We start from the raw sequence: 20,955 nt of genomic DNA on the forward strand, positions 1-20,955 counted from the left end.
CAATCCATTCAGTATACATTGTTTTAATCACTGAGATTCTGTATTATGTTTTTATTTCTGGTAAGCTGAGTTCTTATTTTTTTTCAGAGTCTTTCTGATTATTCTTGTTTGTTTATTTTTTCACATAAAGTTTTGAATTAGTTTGCTGCTTTAAACATTTGCTGGTATTTTAATTTAAACTCAAATTTATACATTAATTTGGAAACAAATGTTATTTTTATGATATTGATGTTATCTATCCAGGAACATGGTATGTCTTTCTATATTGTGTTAAAACTTTCTTCAGATAGATCTTGTATGTGAATGAGTTTATTCTTAGATATTTTATCTTTTGTGTTACTAATGCTAATGGAGTCTTTTTTTCCCATTATCTCTTAATAACTAGGTGTTATCATATATATAAAAGCTATTGATTTCTAAGATTACTTTTGTTCCCCACAGTAATTCTGAATTCTCATAGTGCATCTGGGGTTTTCAATTGATTCTCTAATCTATATTTTATTAATACCAACAAAATAATTCTAAATTCTTAAAGTTCAGAAAATGGTCCTCTTATTTTAAAATCACTTGTTTCTTAAACTCCCCACAGAATTTTATTTGTTTTACTAAATAATACTTTGCAGATAACTTTTGGAAGTATCTCTCTTGTGGACTGGAATAGGCACTAGGTTTGTAGTTGGAAGACTTGAGTTCAAATTGTGGTTCTGCCTCTTGCTAGCTATGTAGATCGAAGCTAGTTAGTTTTTGTCCCTGTACTTTTTTTACCTTTTCTGTGACTTGGAACTAATATCAGTAACTGAGACACTCTAGATTTGTTTTGAAAATTAAATGAATTACTCTTGTTAAAAGTTGTACATTTCTAATTAGTAAGAACTTGATAAATTTTTTATAGGAACAGGCAAGAATGTCTATATCTTGTACTAGGTCATAATTCCTTGGGGGAAAAAAAAAGTTTATCTTTGCCTTGTCACCTTTTATCAGAGTGCTCTGGCCAGAAAAGATGCTCATAAAAAAACATTATGTGTATTGATTTGTGTTTTTTTGCTCAGTATATCCAGTAAAATTCAGGGTACACACTCAATTCTAGAACAATGTTTATTAAATTGACTTATTCATTAGGGATATCTAGTAAAATTCAGGGTACACACTCAATTCTAGAACAATGTTTATTAAATTGACTTATTCATTAGGATTAAGCAGAATAGTCTACCTATAAAGACTGAATAACTTTGAAGTTTGGACCCAAACCAAGAAGGTCTTGCATTGCCTTAGATATATTTTTATTTTTTAAAGATGTGCTTAGGATGCTGGCATATCTTACAAATGCTTAATAAGTCTTTTAGTCTATGCTTTGACTTTAAGCAAGATTTAAAAATAAAAATGTTTTTGATTACAGACCCATGATTTGTTTAGAGTTGATTAACATTTGGTCTCTTTAAATACTGTTGTACCATTTGATACCTAAATAGTTGTTCAACTTCAGGGAAATTTACAATCAATTTATCTTTTTATTCATTTATGAAAATATTAAGTATAAACAATAAAATATTCGAATATATAGATGGTTTACAATACAAGTGTAAATTAAAGATTCTATACATATTTATTGAGTAATTGAATGAATACATTCTTTTGGTAATGTCCATTTTCTTGCATTTTCATCCTGTGCATAGATTGATTGAATTATTTTCTAAATTATGGCAGTAAGTCATTTTTGTTAACAATAACGTGAAAAAAGGAAGCTATTTGGCAGGAGTTCTACAGAGTGTCCACAAAATTCGTTTTAAAAACTATGTTCTCTTGAACACAGTTTGCCTGTCATGATTTCTAGCATTTCAACTTTTTAGTTTGTCTTTGAGTTTCTCCTTTGATGTTGTGAAAATTTGGATAAAGGCAGAATCCCTTGTATTTATTTCCCCCTACATGCCAGTCACTGCCATCACACACTTACGATGTGTTCAATATAGTAATAAACTGCTTTTAATTCTCTCATTGAATTATGTAATGCTAATAAATTGTACTTATCAGAGAAAATGAAAGTTATGACTTGAAAATGCAAGCACAAAAAATTTTTACAACCACAAATAGATGTATTTAGTCATAAAATTAGTTCTTTGGAAAACATGGTCATTTTTTGTGACCAGTTAAGTTCTCCTGGTCATTTTAACTTAATTGAATTTAGCTGAGTTAACTTTAATTAATAAAAGATTTATTTTCCTCATCGTCTTATAGTGATGTACTAATGTAGAGTTATGACATACTTTAAAGGATTAAAATAAACTACAAGGACTAGTCTTTAAAACTTGTTTAAAAGGATATATAACTGGGGTACAACTGAGATGGGTAAGAAATTTTATTTTGCACATTACAAATTTATTTATCAAAGAAGAGGTTATCGAGTCAAAATTTGAGCGTTGAGAGACCTTAAAAATCATCTTCCCTGAGATGTCGAAGCCTTAGGCAAGACCACATCCCTAGTAAGGAAGGAATAGAGGCTCTCTTGAAGCACCGGCCTCCTGACTTGCAGCTTAGCCATAATTCTTTCCCCTGTGCTAGTCTAGATATAAGTAGACTGGACATTGTTAATAGGTAACATTTTAATTTACGATGAATAATATTTACATGTCACTTAGTGTGTAGTCAAAGGAGAATGTAGAGAATAGACAACTATAATCAACTTAAAAATGAAGCTACGTTTTCAAATATTCTCCTGCTTTACTCAGTTTTAGCTCTTATTTCTGCTCTGATTAGTTAATATCAAGAAATATATACAACATCTACAGTGGAAAAACTTCCCTGAAAAGATGTGTACTACAATATCTTGTAGAAATTTTCTAATAAGTAAGAATCCAAGCCATGTTGTAGCAGTATTATGGTGTTACTTCTCACTTTGCTGCTGCTGCCTCTAGGTGACATGTCAATGCAGAGTGTTCTCTGAATTTCTTTCTAGGTTGAGAAATTACAATACAGAAAGTTTGGTGGTAAAGAGTACTTTTTTAAACTATGGTCCCATTTGAATGGCTTCTCTTCTCATGGGTTATATGGATTTTTACTCAATAAGAGTCGTCTGAATTTTTTACCACCAGAGTGATTGGTTCACGTCCTTCTCATCCTCATGAACTGAAAACCATTAGACATCACCACTTATCACAAGGAGAGATGATTGTGTAGTGAATAAAAAAATAAAAGTATAAGTTCAATTGATCTTATCTTCCTAATAGACACCCTTTGCCTGAAATTGTTTTCTGAAAGACAAAAATTCCATTCGAAGGTAGTTAACGTGGGAACCAGAAAACAGGCCCCTGTATTTTCCCTGAGATTCCAAAAATTATAATCATATTAAGAAAGAGAATATTTAGAAATTATTTTTAAAAAGAGAGCCAAATTATATGATGAGTAGTACTAATTATGATGTTTATTATCACCATAAATGGGATAAAGGTACTATTGTTTAACGGTTTTTAATTATTGTATAAAGAACCGTCTTTTACACCAAGTTATTTGTGAGGATGGGGCAGTCATCACTCAATCTAACTTTGTAAAGTTAGACATTTTAGAGTTAGACAGAAAGTTTGGACATTCACTTAACATTGAAACATACTTTCCTGTACACTCAATATTTAATTGCTATTAGGTTATATTTGAGATAACTTAGCATTTGGTGCCTTTTGAGAACTTTGGAGGAAAGATATCATAACTTTGGTGTTCTCCATCTCTGCACTTATTAGTTTGGGGACCATGGACAAATTAATTAGCTTCCTTTTGTAAGCCATGGTTCCCTCATTTGTGGTTGGGATAATACAACTACATATCTCATATAGTTGTATTAAATGAGGTAATTTATTTTATATGCATCACAGTGACCCAAAAAATAAAATCTATCATTTTAAAATTACTTCAAATTATTCTGAAGGAGATCAATAGTAAGATGTCAAACAGTGGGAGCTATTACTGGGAATGGCATCATCTCTTGGAGACAGGTATGAGACTAGAGTTTCTAAGGTGAACACATTCTTGAATGTGTCCTCGAAGAACACTAGTTGGTCAAAAATGTGATCTGAGGACTATTCATATGTATATTGTAGCTAACCAACTGACAATGCAGACAGTATGAGGGTAGAAAAACCTTGAACTTATAGGCTATTATATGCCAGTTCCCTGGCATAAATGTGTTATGGGGAATTGAATTTTAGGTCTTTAAAAAGGAAGTTAGGCTGTTGAATTTCTTAGGTGTTTTTCTGAAGAGGTTCAATTAAAAGACTCTTGTCTACTCTGTTTTAAGCTGCACGAGATAGGTCAGTGGTGAGCTTACCAGGTATTTGGTGAATGGCTCACAGATGTACATTGGTTGGAAGTTCTTTGTTTTGAAAGAGGGAGGCTTCTTTTTTAATGTTTTTGTGACAAAGTAAATAACAGTGCGGGGGCGGGGGGGAACAATAGCTGAAAGAAAACATTTCTTAATGCCTCTTGTGTCAGGTTAAGTCAGTATAATGTTGGTATCGTCTGACACCGATTTGCTTTAAATTCATTGTGGTTATAATACTAAAAGTTTTATTTCTCAAAACTAAAACTTCCAAATTCCATAAAATGTGAAATCTGTAGCTTGAAGTAGGAAGATATATCAAATGTCGAAGTGTAATCTGTACCTATGACTACATATTTCAACTTCAGTTATTAAAATAGAGGATATTTAACAATTCTATCTTAAAATAAGAGAATGAAAAGACTTCTTTTTAAAATCAGAAGAGAAATATTAGAAATATTTGCTTGAAACAATGCCCAAAAGGGGTTAAATTTGGAAATAATTTGTTTATGATCGTAAAAGTTCCTGATATTCTCTTTGAGAATTTCCCAGCAGTGTTCACTAGCATATCTTATATTTCCTTAGCCTGTGTGAGTCTCCTTTTTATATTTGCAATGGAAACAACATGAGCTCACAAGCACACTTTTTCAGGTTCATTCCATTTTCCATAATACTGCTGTAGGAATGTCAAAGAGACTCACTAAATGAAACATTGTTTCTGGGGGTTTCTGTTGTAGTTTGAGAAAGCTGGTCTTCTCTGAAGATGTATTTATATTTGTGTATCTGTGTTTGTAGATCATTTTTCTATTTCCCACCAACTTAATTATTGTTCAGTTAAGTTCTTGTCATTGCCTTTTTGCTCATTTGCTTATTTATTTTGGTTTTAACTTTTCTTGCCGTGTTTACCTTAGAGGTCTTGGATATGAAACAATTAATTTGAATGTTGGTTATATATATATTGTTTAATTAGATTTGTTACAAATTTTTCTTGAATTTTTCTTTTAAAGCCATGGTACTTAACATATTGGTAAGCATTTAATAGATGTTCAGTGGATGCTAAAGTGTGTCTTAATCTACATATATTATGAAATCTTCTAGAGACCTACTAATATAGTATAGCAAAATTGCATTGGGATGTTAGTTCTGATGTAGAGAATACCAGATATATAACCACTTGAATATCTTAAACTTCAGGTAATTGATATAGAGTATAGATTTATTTAACACATACTGTGTGCTAGTCATTAACACATATTTAATAAACATTTTAACATTTAAAGTAAAATAAAAAGAAGATTTATAATAGTAATTTACTATTAAACATTGCATTGATTGGATCAATTCAGTCATTTAATAAAATTACCAATGACAGGATCTGAGGAGAACATTTTGGAACTGCCTTCTCTTTTGCTGACATTCTAAAATCTTGCAGACATGCTGATTTGCAATATAGAATTGGAATGAAAGAAAACCTTTATGGTATAGAGAAACACATTTAAAAATATTTATTCCATTCAACCATCAAATATAGTACTAACTTAGTGCCAATGAGGTTATATTAAATTTAATTTCATTAACAATTATTTGAAAGCCTTTTACATCACTTAAAAAGTGAGTACCATCTTGGGAGTTTCATTCAGCTATAAATTCTGGAGTGTTATTTCATTCTATATTATGTTGTCACAAGTGAAATAATTTCTGGCTTCAAGTAACAAATGGACCACAAACCAGTTGTATGACTTTAAATTCCTTTTGCTCAAGTTTAAACATGGGGAAACTTAGGGATATACATACCCACTCTTTTCTGTGCTGCATATGATCCATGAGCTAATCTATGTGAACAAAATTCCTTATGAGCTTGGAGCTCCATTAGTTCAAATTATCATTATTAGAATGATCATTATTATATTTGGCAAATTTTCTATTTCCTAGTCTATTTCATTTCGTTTAACAGGGATGATTCTGCAAGAAATAATTTGTTTTTGAATGGCTACAGAAACGTTTATAGAAATATGTTGAGATCTTAAACTAACTTCCAAACCATTTAACATTTCCTGTATGTTCTTTGTGTTTATTTGGCATATGTGTACTTACATATACATATATTAAGTGTCTACAAAAACAAAACAAAGACAAGGAAGATTCTGATTGAGCATCTTTACTGTTGGCCTCAGACACTCATTCTCTCTTTCTTACCTGCTCTGGTGACCTTCTGGATTAGAGTTTCAGAGAAAAAACCAGAGGTAGGAGCTGTAGCAAGACAGCAGCTGTGACCATACGGATCTCAGCATCCTGCCTTATGGCCATTATCTTTGTTTCTATCTTTATGCTGCCACTATGTCTCCTTCTTGTGTTCTCCCTGAATCCTCTCCTGGCTGCCTCCTCCTCTTCCTGACTCCAGCTCCCATTGCCCCCTGTAACTTACGCTCCCTCCTTCTTTGCTTTTCTCTATTGATACAAGATGAAACAAGATTCCCTAATTAGGAAATTTTTTTAAAACTATTTTTTAAAGTGTGTGTAGCCATGCAGCTACCATTCCCTGATTCCCATAACCACTGTTAACAATAGAAAAAAATTATTGTTTTCTACTTTATCAGAGTGTATTAGATTGCAGGTCCTGTAGGGTTGAAAAAATAGATATTTAAAATAAATGCAACAATTTTGTCATTTTTCTATGTAGGATGAGTTGTTGTTGTAATAAAAAATAATTTGAGGCTAATGACAAGAAAGAATAGTGAGTAATATCCTTTCCCCTTCCCCAACTGCTGAAAATGAAAATCATGTCAGCATCAAGTCATTTTTGCCACATCCCTTGTTAACAGCTTTTTCAGGGTGGGTCATAATTCTGTATTTTGTTAGTGTCTTAACTCCGTAGTGACATGCTTAAATCTTACTCCACATTGATTTTTTAGTATACCTAAGTTTATTTTTAGGATACCCTGTGAATGATGGATCTCATTATTAAGTTATTATCAACTTTGTAAAAAAATTTATAAGCTTTGAATGAAGAATAAATTTATTAATATGAGAAGGTTAATAATTGATTTTGCTATTTGGAATATGTGTATGGTGTCTCGTTGTGTATGTCTAAAAAGTAAACTTACTGTCTGCCTGTCGCCAGGAAAAAAAAAAAGTGGGACCTAATCAAACTGCCGTGGGGTCAACCCTTGTGGTTTTAAAGGCCCTTAATGTTGTCCAGCTGCAAAATAAAAGGAATTGGGAGGGGAAGTTGGAAGGAGTGGAGGGGGTTGGGGGGGAATGTGTGGAAAAGAACAGGGAGTCTGGCTTTTATTTTTTTTTTTTAAAGTGAGTTCAGTGCCAGCCTGGACATTGGCTGTGCAGACTATTGAGCCATTGTCTGCTCCATTTCCAGAATAGCCCCCAGTTAATCACTTCGGCTTTGAAGGGAATTTCCTCGTGGAATTCTCCACAGAAAATCTAATCAACTGACCTGCCCTCTCAACAATGGAAGGCTTTTTTTTCTCTCTTTCCCTTATTGGGGCGGGCTCTGTAATGTAGCCTTTTGTGCAGAATGAACCCTCCCAGTAGGAGTGGAGAGCGTGTGTGAGTGACTGAGTGTGTGTGTGTGTGTGTGTGTGTGAAGAATGCACACTATCTCATGTTGGTGAGTGTACGCTTACTCCCTGACCAGATGCTGCAGTGCACGGGGCAGCCACCATCTCTGCATGCGTGTCTGTGTAAGTGTCTCTCTCTCTGTGTGTATGTGCCTCTGTCATTTCATGTCAAAGGTACATTACCTGATTACCTTCCTCGCCTGCCAGATTTTTATCTAGATAATTGGAACTGCTGTGGAGGCTGTGCCTTGCCAGCCAGCTTAGGATCTGTAAAGCCATAGTTTGTCCACCTTGTTATCTGTGGTTGCCTGGGCAGAGGAAATTAAAGAGATCCACAGCCAGGGGAGCGCTTCCCACCTCTGACCTCCCCAGCAATCCCAAACAGGACAGTTTGTTAGTACCATCTTTTTGTTTTCATTTTTCGGTTTGGTTTGGGTTTTTGTTCCCCCGTGCGTGTGTTATTTTGGCATGTGGATACCTATTCCCCTCCACATCGCACATCGTGTTTTATGGAGTTTGGAGCTGAGGAAACTTTGGTTGGGTTGCCAGGACGTTCGCACCACTTTGTGGAAAGCACGAGCTAACAGTGAGACCGACAGAGTGAGTGACAAGTTGTTTACAGGTTTCCTTGAAGGGGCCTCTGCTATATTTCAATCTGTCAAAGTTGCTTTTCTTCCCTCAGAACAATGCCTGATTGTTGTGTGTGTGTGTGTGTGTGGGTGTGTGTGTTTCCGTGTGTGCACGGAGAGAGCCTGGAAAGGGGTGAGAGGAATAACAATTCTTTGTGTAAAAATGCTATTACTAACATTTAATTTTTTTGCTTTATTAGTTAATAAATGCAGTTTAATCGGGGTTCTGTTAGTATACAGATTTCTCTTTTAATCAGCAGCAAATGCATTTCAAAAATCATACTGTTTTGTGTGTGTATGTGTATGTGTGACTTTTATTATTTAGAGAGAGAGTATAGGAGACGTGTTAAATGAGGTGACTTCTCACATTCGGTGATGTCTAGAAGAGAGAATTAAAAGGAAAGGACAGGCACCCTGAGGTTGTCTAGTGCCTTGCAGCCCGAGCGTGCAGCTCCGCAGAGGGGGGAGCGGCCAGACCCCGATGCTGGAAGTGCGCTACCCCTTTAAGAGACTGGTCAAGGAGTCCTAGAAGAGGGAGGGGGGAGAGGGGGGGGGAAGAGAGAGAGATTGAGAGAGAGAGAGAGAGAGAGATTGAGAGAGAGAGAGAGAGAAGAGAAGAGAGAGAGAAAATCAATTGGTTTAGAAGGTTTGGACTCACTTGACAGGTTCAGTTGGAGACGATCATAGGTGGCTGCTGTGACAAAGGGAAATTGTGCTTTTCCAGCATGCTTACTGACCCTGATTTACCTCAGGAGTTTGAAAGGTGAGTACAGTTTTCCCCCTTAATATATTGAAGTACAACTCTCCCATTTTACAGTAGTCTCTGAATCAATTGGAAGATGCTCCCCTAAAATGTGTTTGTTAGAAAAGCTTTTAGCTAGTGTTTCTGCAGTCTTGTTAGCTGATTTTTGTTGTGATTGCTCGGACCAAACTGAACTGATATGCAAAGTCTCTGAGATTTTTGCTAATGTTTTTAGGTTGCGTCCTCTAACAGGAAATTAAATGAACATTAAGCATCTCTCTCTCCCCCACTCACTGCTTTTCTCTATCTCGTTCACTCTCTTACTTTCTTCCTTCATTGATATTTTTCTCCCCTTCTACACCTTTTTAAATGCTTTTGTGCAGTGTTACCACTTTCAACATCTCTGTCTCTTAATTTCTGGGGTGACAGAAGCTTTTAGCGATGGTTAAAACGGAGGCTATAAGTTCCTATTTGATCCTTCTGTAAAACTTTGGAAGCTGCTCAGTAAAGCACATGACCTTTTGTTGATATAAGAGAGCAGATTTTTTTACAAAAAGAAAATTTAACATTACAGCCATGTATTAGTAGATTACACTTGAAATGTCAAAAAAAAAAGGGAAATGGGGATGATCCCTTTCCGAGTTTTAGTGGCCACTTTTTGTGCTAGCTGTTTTAAACTGAATTTTGATTTACTGTATTTCTCCTTTTTGCTATGATGGGAATAAGTGTATTTGTAATTAAGTAGTTTCTATTTAGAGAAATATGTGCAATTCCTTCCATTTGATGCTGTTGCAAGTAAAGTAGGGCTTCGAAAGAATTTTAGCCCTCTTCGTGTTCCTATAAGTAAACACTGCAATTTTTAAATTTGAGTTCTTATCCCAGCATAAGTTCATTTTTTGGAACTATAAATAGAATTTTGTTTGCCATTAAAAAGCATTCAAACTTTGTATTCTGTATGGTGAATTACAAAAAAAAAAAAAAAGCTAAAAAAAGCCAGGATGCATGATACCCAGTCTTTTTTTCATTTTCATGAAAGCTACCTTCTGTATAAACATTTGTTGTATCTGACTATGCAATGCAAGCTAGGTGCTAGACCAGCTGGTTAAAAATATGCTAAGTCAAGCTGTTCATCGCTCAAACGACTGAATTTGATATGAAAAGACGAAAAAAGAAAGGACAAAGATTAAAACATTCTAGAAATGAAGCAATGGAAGAGAAGAAGGGTATTGAGAATAAAATAATGCTTGAATTTGGTCACATATTACAGAAGTCAACATCAGATCAGGGAAGAAAGTAAAATAGCCAACATATATACTTTAATACTGTGCTCTTTCTTTTATTTCCTCTTCTTTTTTTTTTAATTAAGTTGCATCCTGACTAGATAATTCCAGGGAATGATTGAGCTTTCTTAACAGTTTAGAATTAATTTTTTTCAAGTTCTATATATTAACTCTTTAAAATAGTTAGCTTTTGTTTGCAAATATAGCCTATTTCCTATGTACATATCGAAGTTATTTATATTGGAACATACTATTGCTTAATGTAGCAGTTTGTTAATATACTACAGTAAGTTTTCTAGCCTGCGCAGAGTAGCACTTTAATGATAATATTCTTCTGCTCTATACTTTTTGAAAATAAAACTCCGAGTCTGATTTGTAAGCCTGCTAACAGACTGTTCCTATAAAAGGTAGTTACATATTAACAGGTTGTAGCCTATTTCTCTATACAGGCAAGCTTTCCTGCTGTGAACTTTATTTGTATTTTTTCAGTTATCTCTTTTTAAACTAAACTTTTCCCTTTCCTATTCTGATGCTCAAATCTCTTACAATTTTTTTTTTCCTCCTTGTGAGAATTTCATTTTTTTGTCATCCAGAGACATGCTTTTCTAACTGGCTAATTAAATAAGCAAGTGATAATCAATAGAGTTGTTAGTATAGATAGCATACTTGGAAATGTTAGTAGCTAAAATACTTTTGAAAAATGTCATACCGTATAAAATTTCTTAATAATTTGCCCTGTGGTTGTAATTGGTAATACATAGAAAAATCTCAGTAAATCATTACTATTTGTTTACATTGAATTTGTACGGGTGAGTGTATCTATAGTCACTCACATAGAGTAAATCATGCAGACTCAATATTGAATATTTATATTCTCCAAAGGAGTTATATATGCTATAATTATACTATCATATGTAGTCAGCTTTTTTTGCCTTTTCAACTATTTGCAACTTTCATTGACTAAGTAGGTCATTTCTATTGAGTGTTAATTTTTATTGTTTGCTCACCTGCTGTAGATGAGTTATTCACTTAAACTTAGTCAGAAATCTGAAGAGAAGATTTCTAAATGTCTTTATGAAATAGAGAACTTTGCTCTAGAGAATTTAAATAAGCTGCTTGGGATTCATGTATTTTGAAAGTTTTATGTGATCTTTTTTCTAATTTTATTGGTAGAGTCTTCTTTATCTTCTATTATTCTTTCCAACCTGTAGACTATTTGGGACTTTAAGGAATATTCAACACTTAAATACCAGGATCAAAATTTGGATTTAGATTTGTTATGTCTGTATTATCAGCCCTTTAAATGAACATGGTCAGTACTGTCAGGCTAATAAGCAGTTGTTCAATAATTTAGAAGTAGTAACAATTTCAATGTCTGTTAAAAAAATGTTCAGGAAGTAGAGCAAATTGAACATTGATTCTAAAAAGTAAAGAAGTTGAAATATTTTATTTTTATTTTGAAGCATCCCTGTTGTAACTGATTATGATTAATGAAAAACACAATTCTCAGGTGGGAGGTGAAAGGCAAACTATGTTCTAAGGAATTATTTGTAAGCAAAGTCTTTTACATCATACTATTTAGAGGAAACATAACTGGCAACTTGGTCTAAATGTTGGTAATAGTGTCATTAGAGTGAACGCTTGAACTCTCCTAAAAATGTTTAAAAGAAGACAGTGAATTTTTATATTTACCTGAAAACAAATAATAAGAAATTGTGACTTAAGGTTTTTCCTTCCAGAATGCCATCTATTTTTTCATATACCTAGAATAAAAATATTTAAAATATTTACCTTAAATATATTAGTTTGTTTCTAATGAATGAAATAAGCAATTTTTGATACTGTCAATAATATTGAGTTCTATTTCTTTTTTATTTATATTTATCCTATTTGATTGTAATGTAATAGTTTTATGACTAAACTACTTGTTACACTTTCTAATTGCTTTATGTTAGAGATTTAATTAAAAAGGAAGTGTAAGATGATTGCTTAAGAAGACAGTCTGATAATGTTTAGAAAGAAAAAAAAGTTGGGATTGAAGGTAGTGGGATGAAGCAAATTAAGTTTATAATATCACCTATTTGATTGCTTCTCTCAAAACGGGTGCAGACAGCAGACTGCCTATTTTCTACATTTTGAAGGGAACATTACAAGGGTAAAATCTTCTGCAGTAAAAATTTACCTTATTTACTTTATATTCCCATCAAATTTTTGTGGTCATATTGACTAAAGAAATAATTTTTTCACATTAGGAAACTTTCAAGTGTTTTTCTGAAGAAAGAAATATACATCAGGTACTGTGAAAAACTAATTTGTAAAATTACCATGAAAAATTGCCATTAGCAGACTGCGAGAATATCTCTGACATTAGCGGTACTTTAATTACCTAAAGTTTGGCCATTGTAATAAAGTATTTATTACCCGGACAGATTTATTCAGCTTCATTAGAAACTTTTTCTTTGAACCATTGTGCTCATGAGTGATAAGTACATTCAAGTTAGCAGGTAAGCTCTAGGTGTGAATCAAAGGAAAGTTACGTGTTCACATTCTGTTACCTAAAGGCAAAGATAAACCTGTAAATTTGATATTATGTTTTCAGGATATTCTGATATATGCCTTTTGTTCATTTTTATTTTTTATTTACTACTACTTTGTAGAGGAAAAGGTGCCTACAACTGATTGTAGATTTTAATTACCATCTCAGTAATTTACAAGCTGAGCTAAGATATTAGTTTGGAATGCAGCTTGCATGAAGCAGTGGACAAACTACACTCCTCTCACACTCACACTGGAGTGCTGTTCTGAAAACTTAGCAGGAGACCTGACTGATTACCAAGAACAATTAATGGTTAAATGTCAGGTGGCATTGTGTACTGCTCAGTGTTTAGCAAGTTGATAGATACAGAAATGTGTAAATGTTATGATTACTTCACATGTTGGTGTGTTCCTTTCTTATGTTTCTCAAATATAATTAGCATTTAATAAAGTATTTACCTGTTCTTCGGGAGCTTTTAACTAAAATCTGTATGTGTATCATACCTGAGAGGCAAATAATAAGACCTGTTCGAATGCTATAGCACATTACTCCTCCATAGAGTTGGAAGCTATTTCAAATGGATTACAGTTGTAATGCATTTAAAAAGCAAAATGACATTCATGGATAAAGTCTGATCTTTATTGTCTGTTCTTTCCACTATCAATTCCTCAGTCACCTAGTGAGTATATGTATAATGCAGATGCGTATTACGTAGGTTGAGCACACTTCCCTTTTTATAGATTAGTTAAATAAGAATAACTGATGGATTTTTGTTTTTCTCCATGATTTCTTACTCATTTGTAATTTCCATGACGTTAACTAACAACAAGAGAAATAAACCAATCTAGATATTTCTCTTGTACTAACTCACATATAGTTTAATAAGTCAGGTCTCTGCTCAGATGATGGCAGTCAGATAAGAAGATGTTCAAAGATTTAACCAAAACATGAAACATCTTCCTTTTAATGGAAAAATTTTGTTGAACAAGAAATGGACTGAAGCATAGCAAATTCCTCCTTGCTTCATTCATTCTGTCTTTTCATTTTCATTGATGTTAGTTAGCATCATGATTTATATTAAATATAAAATTTGAGTGTTTTATAGATGAACATGATCAAGTGATATTCCTAGAGAAGAAAAAATTTTAAAGACTGATACTATTTCGCCTAAGTGAATAGTGTTATTCGGACAGTCTTTAGCAGAATGCCTCATATTCCTTCATTTTCATCAGGAACTGATAATGGTTCAGGAGAAGACCTTTTATTCTTTCTGACTTCTGTGTTTTCTCCTGCAGTTTGGAAGCTGCACTCTCTTCCCGTTAGCATGATCTATTCTTCTCTTCACTTACTAGTTGAGAGTTTCTACATCTCCTCTGGAGATACTGTGGCGTGTGGTTCTGCTTGTCCAATAGGGGGGTGTTGCATTTCTACACGTTCAGTATCCTTTTCCCTTGGAGCCTGAGAGTAAAACCTCAGCAGTACTCCCTGCCTTTGCCAGCCTGAGGAGTGAGAGACTCAAAGTTGTTCCCAGCTCTCGCGCTTTCGTTGTAGAGCTGCATTCTGCTCAGTGGGCTGCCGAGAAGGACCAGACCGAAACAAGATTTAGAAGAATTCTGGTGAGATCTGTTTATAGGGATATGGTATTTTAAAAGAATGTAGTAAACAAACAGAATTGTGGCATAAACAAAGATAATTAGCATAAACAATGTCGTTTTAGGACAGGTGGTTTAAAAAAACAAACAAAACAAAAAACCCAAATATGAACCCAACTTGAATGCTGCCAGTTTGGAACCACTGAACCTTAATCTGTACTTCATGAGAATTACCCAGGTTTGTTGATAAACTTGTTAACATGCTTTTTCTGTTTCCTTTGTATCATTTTCCGGTCATTATGCCCTTTTGTCACCCAGCTTGAAAGTAATTAATCTATTACAAGGTAGTTTAAGGACTTTTTATCCATAAAACAAGACAGAAGGAAAATTAAAAACAAAAGCGTGTAGATGTTCATAGACATTTGAAATCAGTGTTGAACCTTAAATCAATTCAAACCCGAACTCGGCTCATTGTATTTCAAATCTCTTTTATCTAAGTAACATTTCAGTCACTTGGCTCTTTAGGGTTAATACATTTACTTTTATCTTACCTTAGAATTCAGAGATTTTTTTGCTGTAACTGAATCATCACTTGTGTTATATGTTAATTTCTAAGTGTTGCTTATTTCTTCCTGTTTTTCTCTATGACTTAGTGAAGGTGGTGCAGCAGTGTATAAATGTAGCTGGTGATCATGCAATATGAGGATGCTAGTTTTGGTGAACCACATTATCTCCTATGCCGTCGTGATGCATTTTTATCTGGAGACATTTAGCTTTGCTACTAAATGACATTTCTTCTTAATGCCTTGTACTGAAATATTTTGACTTACATGATATGTGGAGTGTAGTGAACAGAAAGCTGTTTATTTTTCTTGCATTAAGGACCAAAGTTCTTTATTGAAGTTAAAAAGATGTTTTTCTCTGCATTTTCTCATGGAGAATGGGGACCAGAAATTCAAAGCAGGTATCTCTGGTATTCCGTAGCCCTTCTCTCTTCTGAAATGAAAGCATTTGTGAATGAGTTTTGGTTTCTTGGAGTTATAAAGATATGTGTAAACTAGTAAACCATGTCTCATTCATGTGCTATGGAGATTTCTCGTAATTCAGGGACAAAAATAATTTGGCTACTAACGAATTAGGGCTACCTGCCAGTGCCAACACATACTGTAGGTAAGAGGAACACTATAAAGAAAAGCTGCTGGCAGCAGATCCGTTGAAACTTTCATATGTAACAGCGTTTCTATTTCTGCTCTTCACATCTTTGAAGGAATGTGTTTTTTAGAAAAGAAAATGTTAAAAAACAGAAGATAGGATCTTTCTTAAAAATGTATTAGTAGCTTCATTTTTAATATTTCTCATTGTGGAGATGCATAGGGTTTCATTATGCCCTATGCACACGTGCCTCCCCTACCCATCCCAATCATTTCTGTCACTTTGAAACCTAAGAATCAGATGAGAGAGGATAGATGTGATATGAAGAAATGAAATTCACTGCATAGAGTCAACAAAAAAACAAGGTACCCTGAGAACCTTATAAGATTTTTATATTGGCAGTTTAAGGGAGTTAGATCACTTGGGACTCCGAGCAGCAATTTCATAAAGGATGTGTCCCCTCCTTTAGGGCTTTAGAAACATTATTGAGAAAAGAAGAGAAAGGGTTAACCTGCTTTGCTTGTTGATAATTTTTTAACCTAGTAGTAAAAGAGGACGCAGGCCCAAATAGTGTTTTCTTGATACTTTTAAAATCAAAATTTATTTTAAAATGTAGTAAATTATTTACTTTAGTACTGATTTTGGTTTTTTTTTCTGTTTTCATATTAATTGGGATGAAGATACCAAGGGGGTAGGTTGTTTGAGAACTAGTTGTGGAACTTGCAGATATGATCTGTTAATTTGTCATTTTAAAGAATTTTATATTTATCTAATAACAGAGCATCCTAATTAAAAAGAAACGCAAAAATTGAAAATGAGAAATACGCCTTAACATAAAGAGAACACAGAATGAAAAAGTAATGCTTTATTTATGCTATTAATTTTTCTTTCACAGTTAATATAGGTTGTTTGACAAAGTTCTAAAATATTTTTGTTCTAATTCTGGAGTTAAGGTAGTACTTGTTTGCCTACAATTCTTCTTTTGGGTTATTTACCTGGACCAGAGTCTCTTGGGCAATAATTTACAAAGTCCAAAGACTTTTTTTACTCCTTTCCTGACGTCCCTTTGTTTCACTCCCCCCCTTTTTTATTTGCTATTAAGTTTCATCATATGTTTGAAAAGAGTTTGCAGGATGATGTCACATAAAATTAACGTTAACATTTATTTTTTTTGTCTGCACTACAAGAGATCTATGTTGAAGATTCATTAGGATAATGTATAGCATTCTTATTCTTTAGAGGAGAAAGGGAAGAACTTGTTCTCAAACTATTAAATTTTTGATTTGTTCACTAATTCAACTTTGACCTTGAATGAGTGATAACTGAATATACAATATCAGATTCCGATTGTCATCTCTCCCATAGTATTATCAGGATGTGAAGAAAACTTTTATGTAATATTCAAAGTACCATTAATCAAACAGAACACCTAGGAATGGAAAAACAAAGATAACAATGAATGCTATTTCTGAGGCAAGAACTTCTATTTCCCTCTAGTCCTAAACATAGCTACAATTTGGGAAATAGAGGCAAATGTATTGTGTTTAGAGCCCTAAGGATTATGGGATTTAAATATGGTAGTGTAATTGTTCCTAAGAATTTTAGCATTACTGGAAAAATAAAATGGATCTAATTTGACCTATAAACAGTTTAGAAATATTTAATGCTTTAAAAGCATTTTTCTAGAGAAAGAAAAGCATATCCAAAAGATCCTGATAGCAATTTAAAGAATCAAAGTGAAGGAGCAGAATATATAGACTTATAAATAAATTAAGAGATAATTGGGAGTCACTAGCAGTTATGTGAAGAATTTATTTTTGGGACTGTAGTAGTTATACACATATACACATACAAAAGTTTGGAATACCGGAGAAACTTTTTCGCTTATAGGGTAATTGAATTTTGAATAAATTGATTTTGAATAAATCCTCCCAAATCTTGATAAAGCTGCAGTTTAGGGGAGAAAATCTTGAAATGAAGAAATATTTTATAGAAATACAAGCAAGATTCATTCCCACTTTCTCATTTACAACACAGAATCCTCATAGTCCCATGAGCTATAAGGACGTAGAATAGTATTCCAGCTTTAAAAAATCTGAAAGTGCTATTGTCGTGCAAATGGAAATTTTGAATTAAAGAAGTTGGGTAAATCAAGGTATGCTTGAGTAAAATCTGGGATATTTGAGATTTCTGGTTGAGATGAGAAAGTTGAGTGTTAGAGGCCTAAGGCGTACATATCAAAAGGATATTTTTTTCTGGATTTTGAGTATTTCTCCTAAAGCATAGAACATTTTCTCTTTTTGTGGTAAAAATTTACATTTGTCAATATCTTCACTGATTTTTTTTTTTTTTTTTGGAAGTGTAACATAATAGAAGTGTTATTAGCTGGGTGTAAGATCTCAAGTTCTAGTTCTTCCCTACAGACTGATAAGATGCTTTAGGTCTTAGTGTATGCATCTGTAAAATGCGACGATAGGCTGGATAATTTCTAACATCTCTCAACTCTAAAATTTCATCACTTTGAACTACATTTGAAAGATCCTTAACTCCTTATTCTAATGGTCAGAATTACTGCATTGATGCAGCTATTTGGAGACAGAGTATCTCATATAACCAGGCTTTACGTGTGGATTCACTTCTCAATTCCATTGAGTGGTGGTGTGCAGGAACAAGTAACCATAGTATATTTTAGGAGTTTTTAATCTAAGTACTATGTATAATTCTTATTTAGGATTAAGTGCTCAAATTTGCTATGAACTATTTTGAAGCTAAGTGTTTCAAAAGATAAGATTCATATTCTGTGTGTCAACTATTACAGATATTGTGAAAAATAAATTACATATGGATTACTAAATAAGGCACTGTGAGGGAATATGAAACACACGAGAGTGGCATTTTAGGTCAAAGAGCTGAGAGTCTATTTTTAAGGATAAGGTAAAAGAAAAAAAAAGAAAAGATTAGACAGTAGAGCATTAGGACAACATGGGGGCTCTGGACAGTATGTGTCTTTATATGAATAAATAAAACGTTGGGCTGCAAAGTGGCGAGATCAACTAAGATTACAAACAGGTAGTCCAAAGAAAGAATTTTAAGTCATTCTCAAAATAAATTAGACAACTATTAGCATCAGCATCAGGCCAGCCAACCTAATATGCATTAGTTGGTGTTTGGCAATTTTAAGAAGTGTTCAACTCTATGAAGCAAGGAGTAGAGGAACAACCAATGAAAGATGCGTTGAAAAAGCTTTATTATCTGAGAGGACAAGCTTCACATATTGTTAATATCTTACATTCGGCAGATTGCATGCTTTTTTTTTTTAACACAATGTTTGGAAAAAAAAGTGTTGTTATACCATCGGCAATATAATCTTTGACTACATATACAAGGACCTTCCATATTATCTATACTTTGAAAATATGACTGTGGTATCATCAAGTCTTTGTACAAATTAGTTATAGGTTTAAAATATAGATTCATTTATTTGGAATAATGTAGGAATTGGCTGTATATAAATTAATTCTTTGCTTAATAATTATGATGTAGAATATTTTATTCTATTCCTGCCACTTTTAATTTAGGAATAAAGAATGGGTGTTATTCTCTTATTCTCTTTGTGCGGATATAAAGGATTCTTTAAAAAAAAACACAAACAGAAAAGGACCTTATTGATCCAGAACTACATTTAGAACTAGGACTAAAGGGAAATGTGCAAATATCCTACTGTTAAACAAGAAAGAAAATTTGGAAATCATCCCAGTTGGGCAACTTACTGCTAATATATTTTATAATCTAGCATTTAGTGATATACAAAGTTGGCATATGTTCCTACAGTTTCTAAATCAAGAATTAAAAGTTTGTGATGTATAAGTCACTTTAGTTCCTTGGGTTTCAGCCATGCATCTATAAAATGGGCTTTAAAATGAGTATAAAATTATTTCTCTCCTGATGCTAATGACTCATCTTAAACTTATGAAAATTTATAAAAATATTTGGATATCTCTGAATGCAAGCCACTGAATTAGAACTTTGAAAACTAGGTTTAATTTTTGGCAAATGTAAAAATGATCACCACTTCAATAAAAATTATGTATTTTTGTTTGATAACATACTAGTTTGATATTTAAAAATTATTTTAGCATATAAAATACCTATAAGAAATTTACTGACTTATTTTTTAAAATTATGTAGTTAACGCAACTATAATTGTTTTAAATGCACTTATGATTACTGATCCCAGATAACTTGCACCTAAATAGCAGCAATATAACTATAGTTTCCTCTGACTGCTTACTGCTAACAACTAAATATCCCAAGAACACGTCTCTTCTCATTTTATATGTGGGAAACCTGATCCACTAAAAGGTTTTTTTTGCAAGTATCCGTATATCAAGTATTTATATAATGAATTTGCTGATTTAACATATTCCTATGCTTTAACCTATGTAAATTAAAATTCATTTATTTGTGTATAATCATAAAAATGAATCATTTTATAGAACAAATTATTGGACAACAAAAAAGTGATTTTCTGCTAAAGTAAAAAAGGTCACAAACTATTTATTTTTGAAGTATTATTTGTACAAATATTTTGAAAGTTAGAAAATATTAAATAACTTGAAGAAACTTATCTATACAAATACAGTACATCCTAGATTTTCATAGTAGAAGTAACGAGAGGTTTTTGCATTAGCTACCTATTTCTTAGACTGTAGGTGAAGCTTGGGGAAATTTATAGATTTCTTTTTATGTGCAGCTTTATAACAAGCAAACAAAAACACCCAAGAAATAGAACCTTTATTTTTGATATAAAATTGTTTTCCACTGATATAATCTGTTGAAAGCCAGAAGCCATCCAAAGTGCTGATACCAATTTAAGAAGATGATCTTTTGCCTTAATTATACATCTGGGAAATATTAGCTGAACATTTTGTGGAGAACAGTGAATACCTTATTTGCTAGTTGTCTAAAATGCTGCTAATGATCGACATAGTGCCAGTGTTTTGATGGCTAAAACCTAGGCTGAATATGAATACAAAGAACACAGTTGGGGGAAAAAAAAGCGCACATTTTATACAAAACAGATTTCAACCATCTGCTTGGCACTTAAGTTTGCGACTATAGGCGATATATGAAAGAGACCACTGTC

The 20,955-nt window shown here is 33.1% G+C and overlaps 1 protein-coding gene across 7 annotated transcripts in view; it reads left to right on the forward strand.

Moving 5' to 3' along the window:
- SOX5 (SRY-box transcription factor 5) overlaps positions 1-20,955 on the forward strand; it is a 964,162-nt gene that overhangs the window by 549,227 nt on the left and 393,980 nt on the right. The window contains exons 1-2 of one of the 7 annotated variants that reach the window (XM_087442679.1): positions 8,336-8,478; positions 9,173-9,270. The exons of 2 other annotated variants lie outside the window; for them this stretch is intronic. In XM_087442679.1, the coding sequence (XP_087298805.1) occupies positions 8,347-8,478; positions 9,173-9,270 (230 nt within the window). In that variant the 5' untranslated portion in view covers positions 8,336-8,346. Of the gene's footprint in view, positions 1-8,335; positions 8,479-9,143; positions 9,271-20,955 lie in introns of those variants that run through there. 4 more of the 7 variants (XM_014791374.2, XM_014791373.2, XM_004435455.3 and 1 more) reach the window with 4 other exon arrangements.

Source organism: Ceratotherium simum, chromosome 17 (assembly GCF_057802395.1).
Source record: "Ceratotherium simum simum isolate JZ-2026a chromosome 17, ASM5780239v1, whole genome shotgun sequence".
Taxonomy (NCBI): domain Eukaryota; kingdom Metazoa; phylum Chordata; class Mammalia; order Perissodactyla; family Rhinocerotidae; genus Ceratotherium; species Ceratotherium simum.